The 11,055-nt window shown below is 50.1% G+C and overlaps 2 protein-coding genes across 2 annotated transcripts; both read left to right on the top strand.

Moving 5' to 3' along the window:
* Positions 1-347: 347 nt before the first annotated feature.
* On the top strand, positions 348-3,953 carry PFDN5 (prefoldin subunit 5). Its single transcript, XM_059185199.1, has 6 exons — positions 348-502; positions 707-809; positions 1,100-1,131; positions 2,070-2,144; positions 2,262-2,367; positions 3,747-3,953. The coding sequence occupies exons 1-6, from the start codon at positions 431-433 to the stop codon at positions 3,821-3,823; spliced, it is 465 nt and encodes a 154-aa protein (XP_059041182.1). The 5' UTR covers positions 348-430; the 3' UTR covers positions 3,824-3,953.
* A 225-nt stretch (positions 3,954-4,178) lies between these two features.
* MYG1 (MYG1 exonuclease) lies at positions 4,179-10,852 on the top strand. Its single transcript, XM_059185197.1, has 7 exons — positions 4,179-4,453; positions 4,596-4,708; positions 7,738-7,897; positions 9,776-9,928; positions 10,074-10,196; positions 10,311-10,492; positions 10,636-10,852. Exons 1-7 carry the CDS (start codon positions 4,232-4,234, stop codon positions 10,832-10,834), a joined length of 1,152 nt encoding a protein of 383 aa, XP_059041180.1. The 5' UTR covers positions 4,179-4,231; the 3' UTR covers positions 10,835-10,852.
* The last annotated feature ends 203 nt before the right edge of the window (positions 10,853-11,055 follow it).

The raw sequence follows: 11,055 nt of genomic DNA, 5'->3' as shown, positions 1-11,055 counted from the left end.
GACTTTTCCGCTGTGTGATCCCAAAGCACCACGTTAACGATGCTACGGACCCGTGAATTTCACAGGCTTTTTCCTTGCCTGTGATTCATTAGGACTATACCATCCGCACAGGGTAGCATACATCACTTTGCAATATTGTGGTTATGAACTGGGTATTTCTAAGATTTTTAAGTTCCCTGAGGGTAGGAGTCCTGTTTGCTCCAATTTGACTATGGTAGGTGTGGGAGGTTTTGTAAAAATAATGTGCTGCTTTCGCCAAAACAATGTAAGTCTCCCAAAAGCTCCAGCTCTACCTTCCCTTCCCGGGCGGGGGAACCATAGAGACGTCCGGCGCAGCGAGACCTCCTGGCTCAGCCATTGAGATGCGCAGAGGGCGGCTAGAGCGTTGCTCGTCGAGCCAGCTTCCGCTCCGTTAGTCCTCCTTCCCAACATGGCGCAGTCAGTTAACATCAGCGAGCTGAACCTGCCGCAGCTAGAAATGCTCAAGAACCAGCTGGACCAGGTGGGGACGGGCGGCAGAGACACCCCATTCCCGACTCACATGTCTCCCGCCCACGCGTCCTCCCTCGCCTCCCATTCCTCCCCTCTTTGGGAGGCTTCCCCTCTCCTCCGAAACTCCCATCCTATCCCAGGACCGGCCCCCTCCCCGGCAGTGCCTCCCTCTCTCTCCAGCCCCGACACTGACCCTATTTTCCGTCCTCTGTAGGAGGTGGAGTTCCTGTCCACGTCTATTGCCCAGCTCAAGGTGGTACAGACCAAGTATGTGGAAGCCAAGGACTGTCTGAACGTGCTGAACAAGAACAACGAGGGTATGGGGTAGGCGCGTGAAGGCAACCTGGGGGATGTGGTGAGCCGGCTACTCTCGTCCAGACTTCTAATCCAATTGCCCTTACCTGAGATGAGAAACCAAACCTTTACATATTGTCTACCGCTACATGAGCCCTTTCATGTTGTCTATCTAGAGTTGAAATGTACAAGACATTCCTCTGCTCTTGTCCCCTGTTTCCGTTCTTAAGATCTCTCTTGCTATCTCTGCCATATTGGAACTCCCTTTAACGTCTTAACCTTCCCCAGATGTTTGTCTTAATTGCTTTCACAGGGAAAGAATTACTCGTCCCACTGACGAGTTCTGTATCCTTTCCACAGAAACTGCTACGCTGCTCTCTCCTTTTCTCTCTCATCCTTTTCCTGGGGGTGGGGAAGGATGGGATTACTTTTGATTACTACAGAGTGTCCCCATGATTCTGAGAATACTCTTATATACTCTTTGTACCTCTCCCTGTCTGGGGCCAACATGCAGCTAATGCCTTGTGAGCACAAAGCGATATGTAGAATTGAGGTGTGATTATTTCCCTTTGCGGTTTGGGAATATTCTCTAATACAAAGACAAAACAGGTGGGTTTAGACTTTTACTAATAACTTAGAAGACCTAAACGATGGAAGAATAGTAAGATACAGAAACAAGGGGGCTCTGTTTATGAATCTTCAGTTTTGGCTTAAATGTAACACTTATTTCTAAACTATTGTTCCCAAGAAGCCTGGATTTTGGCTACCCGTTCAATGTTTCACTTGAATAAGTTATTGCCTTAGGGCATCTGTAGGCTGTAGTCTGAGAGCTGACAGGCTGAAAAAGAAATACAGAAGTAGGGTAGTAGGGGTTGGCCAAATAGTGGGCATTAAATTCATCAGGAATTAGCTAGTGATTTCGTGATTGGGGATGTTGATGGAAAGTGAAGCCAGGTGTTCACTTTTACTACTCTACAGCAGTGGGAAAATATCATTGTATTTAGTCCTTCTGGAGGGGCTCGTGGGAAAAACTGTAAGAACTGCTTGGAGGATGGGAGATGAGATCAGAGCAAGAGAGTGTTCTGGCATATTGCCATTGTCTCCATAGGGAGCCAACTTCTCTGTCCTTTCCCATTTAGAGTGTACAGGTATCTTTCAAAGGCCTCCAGATTCTTCAGTCCTTGTGAGTTGTAGGTTTTTAGAAAAGAAAGCCAAGCAGGCTAGCTGACAGGGAATCATGACACTCCTGCTGGGCTAGTTTTCCCTTAATCCTTGCTTCTCAGATGTATGTCCCCGGGAAGCTACATGATGTGGAACATGTACTCATCGATGTGGGAACAGGCTACTATGTAGAAAAGGTGAGTGGAAAGCAACCACGTGGATGCCCATCTGAGCAGGGAAAGGAAGTTTAGGGGAAGACCTAGAGTGCAGCATAGGGTCTCCTCTTAGCTCTTCATTTACCTCTGACTTTTCAGACAGCTGACGATGCCAAGGACTTTTTCAAGAGAAAGATAGACTTCCTTACCAAGCAAATGGAGAAAATCCAGCCAGCTCTGCAGGAGAAGCATGCCATGAAACAGGGTAAGGTTGGTCTAGGGCTCCTCTTCACCCTTTCTACTTCCATGATAAAGAACATGGAGTCCAGTATCAACTGAGGGTGTCCTCTTTGCTAGATTGAAATCATGTGTTTCTCTTTGGTGTCTAGATGGATTCTCTAGATTCTGTGCATTACATACCCAGTATTTGTAGATTGCTGGGTTGGGTGCTTGAGAAATTTAGAGGATGGAAATAATCTTTGTTCTTGGGGTGTCCTATCTAAATGGGGATGGAATGGGGGAGATGATATATGTAAATGAACACAGAAGAAAGAAATACAACCCTAAGTACTAGTCATTGTGGCCCTGGCTACACATGAGAATAACCAGGAGGTTTAAAAAGGAAGCCCGAGTCCAATCCAAACCAATTAAATCAACTTGGGGATGGGGGTGGGGAAATTCCAGGGGGTCAGTGTTTTTTTTTTTTCAAAACTCCCCAGGTAGGGGCGCCTGGGTGGTTCAGTGGGTTAAAGCCTCTGCCTTCGGCTCAGGTCATAATCCCAGGATTCTGGGATCGAGTCCCACATCGGGCTCTCTGCTCAGCAGGGAGCCTGCTTCCTCCTCTCTCTCTGCCTGACTCTCTGCCTACTTGTGATCTCTGTCAAATAAATAAATAAAATCTTAAAAAAAAAAAAAAAAAAAAACTCCCCAGGTAACGGTGCCTGGGTGACTTAGTGGGTTGGGCCTGTGCCTTCAGCTCAGGTCATGATCTCAGGGTCCTGGGATAGAGCCCCACTGCCCACCCCCCACTCCCCTCACCCCGCCTACCTCTCTGCCTACGTGTGATCTCTGTCAAACAAAATATTTAGGAAAACAAAAACAAAAAACCTCCCCAGGCCTTTCTGTTACATAGTCAGGATTGAGATCACTGTTCTGAAGGCAAAAATCTATCTACAGTTATGTTTGACACATTTAATACTGTATTTTGTTCATTTTTATGTCTAAGTGGTTATCATATTTCCTGACACTTTCACACTATCATATTTCATGACACACTTCCTGTGTGTGCATGTGAGTGTGTCCCACAGTGGATCAGTGTTAAAAGTTCTGGTTTTGTTTTGTCTTTTAATTATTTCAGAGTTAGAGTGCATGAGCAGGGTGGGGGGAGGGGCAGAGGAAAAGAGAATCTCAAGCAGAATGGGGAGCCCAAGGTGGGGCCCCATTTCAAGACTCTGAGATCACGACTAATCTGTGCCTAAACCGAGCCTGAAGCTCAACCGACTACACCACCTAGACGCCCCCACTGTGTTAAAAGTTTTAACTGTCCTTGGTTGTCTACCTGTCTTTAAATGTTTTTTCACATTTCCTGAATTGGGTTCTCCCCCAAGCTCCAGACCAGGATCTGACTCTTCTTTTTTCCCACAGCTGTCATGGAGATGATGAGCCAGAAGATTCAGCAGCTCACAGCCCTGGGAGCAACTCAGGCTACTGCCAAGGCCTGAGAGCTTATTTCAGAAATGGGGCAGAGGGACCCTGCTTCGGGAGTTTGGGACTTTGTGGGCGTGGCTTCCTGAGGCCCGGGAAGAGACCGGTCTCGTGTTTCATGCTAATAAATGTGCCAGCTGGGCAGAATGTTGGTCTTTTCTTGCATTAAGCAAAGGACTGGTGAGGTGGGAGGGCGGTGGTGGAGATGCTGTGCCCCTTCCCAGAGCCTGCTCAGTAGGGGTGATGCCTTGCTGAACCTGGAGGCTCCACTCTGGGCCTTTGGAAGAGCTGGAGCAAGCCGGCGGAGCGCTCTCCTCCGCCTGCCGGTTGCCGTGGGAACGGCCGCCTGACGGAAGTGAGGCTGCGCGGGTGCTTCCTCTTCCGGGTCGACGACCCACCTTACCCCCCCTAACCTGGGAGGCTGCATGGTCCGCCGCTTCTCGCGCGTTCTTCTACCTCTGCTGCTGCGGCTGCCGCCACCTCCGCGGGCCCGGCCGGGTGTGACGGTCAGCCTGGAGTCCGCCCCGCCATCCAAGCGACCCCGCGGCAGCCTTATGGCGCCTCCCCGAATCGGAACGCACAACGGCACTTTCCACTGCGATGAGGCCCTGGCGTGCGCATTGCTGCGCCTCCTGCCCGAGTACAGAGTACGATCCGGTCCAGGGAAACTGACCCCGGGGCCCGGGCTGGCCGCATCTGAGCACCCCTCCGTACACTCCCCTGGAAACCTAACGTTCATTCTCTGTCTGCACGACCCTGGCCGTCCCCTCAATCCTGTGTCCCCTACAGGATGCAGAGATTGTGCGGACCCGGGACCCCGAAAAATTGGCTTCTTGTGACATCGTGGTGGATGTGGGTGGCGAATACGATCCTCAGAGACACCGGTATGACCATCACCAGAGGTGAGTTCCCGTATAGCATTTCTTCAGCTCCTTTGACTTCAACGGTCCTCTGTGCTCCAAGGCAGCCATCCACTGCGGAGGTCCGTGCCCGCTAAGGGGACCCGCCTCCTCCTTGAAAACCAAGTCCTGAGTCCCATGGGACTGACTGCATCCTGCCAGCTCTCCCCCTGCTCTGCGTCCATCCATCTGACCTTGGGCCTCCCTGGCTTCCAGGCGGTCCTCACAAGCCTCCCTGCTGGCCGTGCGCCTTCCTTGGCTCAGTCAAGCTTTTCTCCCACTAGCACTGTCCTCACCCCAGTTAGTACCCCAGCTCAGATTAGTCCTTTCATGTGCCCTTGCTGCCCCACTTCAGACTGCAGGGCTCACATGGCGACGGTGCTTGGTGACCACTCAGATGTACGTGGTCTTCTACTTCATTTATACTGCTAGGTGGGAAATCTTTCTTTTCCAAGGGTGGCCCATTATCCACGGTACCATTTCAGCCCTCTTCCTCTCGCCTCAGGCCCCTGCCACATGAAACTCCCTCAGTAAGTGACCCTGCAACCTCCTCTTGAAAGGAACGAGCCTTTCCTGCGTGCATATCCTCAGATTGCCATTCCCAAGCACCCTCAGCTTCCTCCCTCCAGTTCAGGAAACATTGTTCCCTTCTGTTCACCCCTTTTGAGGTCTGTTACTGTCTCCTCTGGGGGTTCACACCACCGTTCTTCCCCAGTGTTTGCTTTTCTTTCTTTTCTTTCTGATTTTATGTATTTATTTGAGAGAGAGAGAAAGAGCTTGAGTAGTAGGAGAGGGAGAAGCAGGCTCCCTGCTCAGCGAGCTAAATTCCAGGAGCAGAAGGCTGACACAACCCACTGACCCACCCAGCCGCCTCCTTCACACACCTTCCTATTGTTTCTACTGGAAATCTAAGGGATGAATAACAAAACCCTCCCTCGTACACACCACACTGATTAAAGTGGTGATCTCATAGAGAGTATGAAGATGTTTTATTTTAATTCTTCTTAAGTACTTTCCTCCCTTTCCCTCTTTTTCTTAAGTGTACATATGATGTTCTTAAATGATACTGTGGGGGAACCCTCCTGGTATTTATAGCCTCATATCTTACCCTCCCTTCTCAGCCTCTCTTCAAAAACAGAGCTGACCCTGATTCCACATCCTCTCCAGTTCATCCCATTCATTCATTCAGCTGGTCCTCTCCCAATCTCTCCACTGGAAATGCTCATGGAAAGGGCTCCAGTGACCTCAGCACCAAACTCAGATGGCTGGCAGAGGGTCTCACATTAATGGACCACTTTGTGGCACGTAACAATATTGACTGATTCCTTTTTCCTGATGATTTTATATACGTTTTTGAACTGTGCAGTATTTGATACATAATGTATTTAACACTTTTGGAATATGAAACATGTAACAAACACCCCTAGGCCAATCTCCCAACCTCTGACTAGAACAATACTCTTACTTCTGTGTTGTACGCAAGCACTTCTTCCCTATCCCGGTTCCTTCTCCCCAGAAGTAAGCAGTATCCTTAATTCTGTGTTCTCATACCCATCCTACTGTGTAGTTTAGCACATATGTCTTTTCCATCAACAATTTAGTTTAGCTGCTTTTAACTTTTTTCTGGGGGCTTACTGTGTATTAGTCTTTATATCTTGTGAGCATTTTATAAATATTTTTTGTAGCTACTCAGTACGTAATAACACCAAAGCAAAAAATAAGGTCTCTAGCTGATTCTGATAGACTGATATTTAGAAATTACAACTGTAGTTTCTCCTCTAAGAACTGTCATACCCTTTCCCTGTTCTCTGTGCCACTGTGAATTCAGATTTCTACTTTCCTCTCTCCCCTGCACCACTACAGGAGACCTTGCATTTGTTCTGCATGCTGACTGGCACAGTGCTCTCACATGAACTTGTCTGCTGGAAATCTTTCAGTGGCTCCCACTACCTACAAATAAAGTCCAAACTCCAAACTATGGTGGACAAGGCCTGCCATGATCTGGCCCTTGCTTACCCTTCTAGCTTTTTTTTTTTTTTTTTTTTTTTTTTTGCTGCTTCTCACACTCAAACTGCCTTTCTTGCAGTTCCATGTAGAGACCTGACTTTTAGCCATTTTAAGAGATGTTATTCCATCTACCGGGAATGCCTTTTGTCCTTGACCTTTTGTCTGGCTGGCAAACACCTAATCCATCTTTTAGAAATGACCTGAAGTGTCTCCTCCCTCCTGTCCCCCTTTCTCTTGTTCATAACCTAGCTAGAACATTCACTTGGTTGTTCATGGGCTTGTCTACCTATAGTAGATGAACTTGAAGGCAGGGCCATTGTCTTAGGGTTTGATTTGGTTTTTAAGATTTTTAAAATTTATTTAGGGGTGCCTGGGTGGCTCAGTGGGTTAAGCCGCTGCCTTTGGCTCAGGTCATGGTCTCAGGGTCCTGGGATCGAGTCCCGCATCAGGCTCCCTGCTCAACAGGGAGTCTGCTTCCCTCTCTCTCTCTCTGCCTGCCTCTCTGCCTACTTGTGATCTCTCTCTGTCAAATAAATAAAATCTTTAAAAAAAGGAAAGAAAGATTATTTATTTATTTATTTATTTGATAGCACAAGCAGAGGGGAGCAGCAGGCAGAGGGAGGGGGGAGAAGCAGACTCCCCACTGAGCAGGGAGCCTGATGCGGGGCTCCATCCCGGGACCCTGGGATCATGACCTGAGCCAAAGGCAGACACTTAACCAACTGAGCCACCCAGGTGCCCCTATCTTAGGGGTTTTTTTGTTTTTAATCGCTAATGTCTAAAACACAAAGCCTGGCATGTAGTAAGCACTGAATTAACCATTGTCAAATGAAAGCATTAACAGAGACTCCAAGCTGAGGTCCCTGTTGAACCCCAAGGAAAAGCTGAAGTCTCACAGCTGGGTACCCTCCTCCCCACTCCTGAGTGTTCTCCAGCCTCCACTCCCTCATGCCTGCATGTACATGCACACGCTGTGGGCTAACTGGGGCAGCTCTGCCTCAGCCCTACCTCCCTGTGCTCCTCAGATCTTTCACAGAGACCATGAGCTCCCTCTCTCCTGGAAAGCCGTGGCAGACCAAGCTGAGCAGTGCGGGACTCATCTATCTGCACTTCGGGCACAAGCTGCTGGCCCAGTTGCTGGGCACCAGTGAAGAGGACAGCATGGTGGGCACCATCTATGACAAGGTGGGGACCCAGGGGCAGAGATGACCCATAAGTGCGTTTCCACCACCTGGGAATGGAACTGAACGCAGGACTGGACCTCAGATCAGGACTTCTGGCCCATTGCTGGACCAGCACCTTCTCCTTCAGTCAGGCTCATCTTCTCACAGGGGATGGCTGATCTCTCTCACCTCTGTCCCAGGGTAGTTGTGAGAAGTGGGTGAGGTTCAGGGAAGGGCTTTGAAAACCATAGAGTAGAGTTTCCTGGTCCTTTCCTTGACCTGACATGCATAAAAAACGATTATTGAGCAACGTGGTAATAGAGGAGGCTGCTTGTGTGGGAAAACACATAGCTTAGAGGTTCTGGGTGCCTGAAGATAGAGGGAAGCGTATCTGGGACACATGAATTGGGAAGATCAGCTGGGACAGGTTGGATTATGAAAATACCCTCAGGTTCTACCAGCATCCCCTGTGAGCAGCTCAGCACGCTCCTGCGAGGGAAGGAATGGGGCGAGTGGCTGTGGCACACGTGTCAGGTCAGGGACTCAGAACACCTACCTGATCCTGCTCCTATGATGTTCACCAGTCAAGGTTCAGGTTCCGTCAACTCTGGTTTTTGCAGAAGCCACTGAGTTCGGTTCTGTCTTAGCTTGCCTATCTTCTGCCCCTATGACATGGCATTAGTACGATCCAGAGAAGTGATGAAATACGAATGGTTGAATTGGAGCGTTTGGAATACTGTTATTAGACTGCCTAGATCCATTTCCCCATCTGCTAAGGGGCTTCCTTTTTTCTTTTTTTTTTAGACTTTCACTTTTTGAGAGAGAGTACATGAATGGGGGGAGCAGCAGAGGAAGAGGGAGAAGCAGACTCCCTGCTAAGCAGGGAAGCCAATGTGAGGCTCAATCTCAGGCATGACCTGAGCTGAAGGCAGGCACTTAACCCACTTAAAGGGTGGACTGAGCCACCCCTGCCCCCTGCTGAGGGGCTTCTAAGCAACTGAAGTAAATTATACCGAGTTTCAGTTGAACATCTGTGGTTGGGGTCCACACCAAGAGAGGCTGAGCATAAAGGAGTTTCTTTTTCAGCTCTCCCCCAGAGGAGCATTCCACTGCATACCACAGATGTGTTGATGTTGTAAGCCTATGTGCAGAGCAGTTTTGCTGTAAGCATTGATATTATACCATACCGGTTCTGCCCCTAGCCTTTTTAAGATTTGTCAGAGAGAGAGGGAGGCAGGCTCCTCGCTGAGCAGGGAGCCTAATGAATCAGGGATCCCAGGACCCTGGGATCATGACCTGAGCCAAAGGCAGAGGCCCAACTGACAGAACTACCCAGACGTCCCTGCCCCCAGACTCTTGAGACACTGTCCTACCCTTCCTGTGACCTCAGAAGATGCAGCACCTGTTCCCACCACAGGGCACATCATGGGCTTCCTTGGGACCACATCCCAGCTCTGGTGTCTCGTCCAGCACTCACTCTCCCACCTCCCAAGTTTTGCCAGACCCTTGAGTACCTCATTTACCAGGACACTGAATAGCCATCCCAGCCTACCTGGAAACTTACCCTCTCTCAGCGCCGGGATCCACCCCCAGAGGCCCTCGTGAATTTGAGACCTTCCTTATTCTGAAGTCCAAAACCCCGCCTCACACACTGCTGGCCTTGACTCAGGCTTTGTGCAGTAGCGGAGGGGGCTCTGGGTTAGAAGTCAGGTGATCTGAATGCCTGCCCCAGCATAATCAGATCCAACCTGAAGCCGCTGAGCTCCCTGGTTCCACCTTTCTTCACCCAGTGAATGTTGGGAGACCCTCACAGGCCTCTTATGGAAATTAAATTAGTGAAATCTGTAAAACTTTATGTAAATGGAATCCTCAAGATCATTTACTCCTGATGCTGCCCTAGATGTATGAGAACTTCGTGGAGGAGGTGGATGCGGTGGACAATGGGATCTCGCAGTGGGAAGAGGGAGAGCCCAGGTATGTGCTGACTACCACACTGAGTGCCAGGGTTGCTCGACTTAATCCGACCTGGAACCAGCCTGACCAAGACACTGAGGTAAGGAGAGCCCCCAAGGAAGACCATGAGGCGTGTAAAACCATCGGGGGAGGAAATGAGAGTGGTTGCCTCCTCCAATCCTAGTGAAGTCAAAAGTTGGGGCCAGTACCATGGTTCTGATACCCACCATTCCCTCAATTCCCAGGCCGGGTTCAAGCGCGCCATGGACCTAGTCCGAGAGGAGTTTCTGCAGAGACTAGACTTCTACCAACACAGCTGGCTGCCAGCCCGGGCCTTGGTGGAAGAAGCCCTGGCCCGGCGATTCCAGGTACAGGCCTGGGAGGAGGCACTGTGGTTTGTCGTTTAGGGACTGCTGGCGGGCTGCTGGTCAGCAGGGGCTCCTGCTTCCACCCCACACCTCCCAGCCCTGCCTCCCTTCCAGGTGGACCCAAGTGGGGAGATAGTAGAACTGGCAAAAGGTGGATGTCCCTGGAAGGAGCACCTCTACCACCTGGAATCTGGGCTGTCCCCACCGGGCACCATCGCCTTTGTTATCTACACTGACCAGGCTGGACAGTGGCGGATACAGTGTGTGCCCAAGGAGCCCCATTCATTCCAGAGCCGGTAAGGCCCTAGAGGACCATCCTCAGACCTTCGGGCCTGTTTCAGCCCTATCAGAGGGGGCCGCTCACCTTGGCTTCTTCTGTGCTCTGCTCCTCAAGACCTCCATTTGCTCCCAGCAGCTTCCTCTTTCTGTTCACTCATAGGCTGCCCCTGCCAGAGCCATGGCGGGGTCTTCGGGATGAGGCCCTGGACCAGGTCAGTGGGATTCCTGGCTGCATCTTTGTCCACACCAGCGGATTCATTGGTGGGCACCACACCCGAGAAGGTGCCTTGAGCATGGCTCGGGCCACCCTGGCCCAGCGCCCGGTACCTAAACCTCCCACAAATTCCCTAGACCAATAAAACATCCTCTATCTCGTACTGACCAAGTCTTCACCCCATTTTTGTCCTGCACCATTCTGGGAACTTGCTGAAACTTGGGGAAAGTGAAATGTCCATTATATGCCAAAGCCTGTGGTAGGTATTTTCTCAGCTTTGCTTTCCAGCATCACCTGAAAACCACCCAGTTCCTAGGGTCAGATAAGTTGCCCAAATTCATAAAAAGTAACACAGCCCTATCTTAA

The sequence above is a fragment of the Mustela lutreola genome, chromosome 8 (assembly GCF_030435805.1).
Source record: "Mustela lutreola isolate mMusLut2 chromosome 8, mMusLut2.pri, whole genome shotgun sequence".
In the NCBI taxonomy this organism is placed as follows: Eukaryota; Metazoa; Chordata; class Mammalia; order Carnivora; family Mustelidae; genus Mustela; species Mustela lutreola.
Note: the sequence above shows the minus strand (reverse complement) of the source record. Positions and strands in the feature narration are given on the sequence as shown.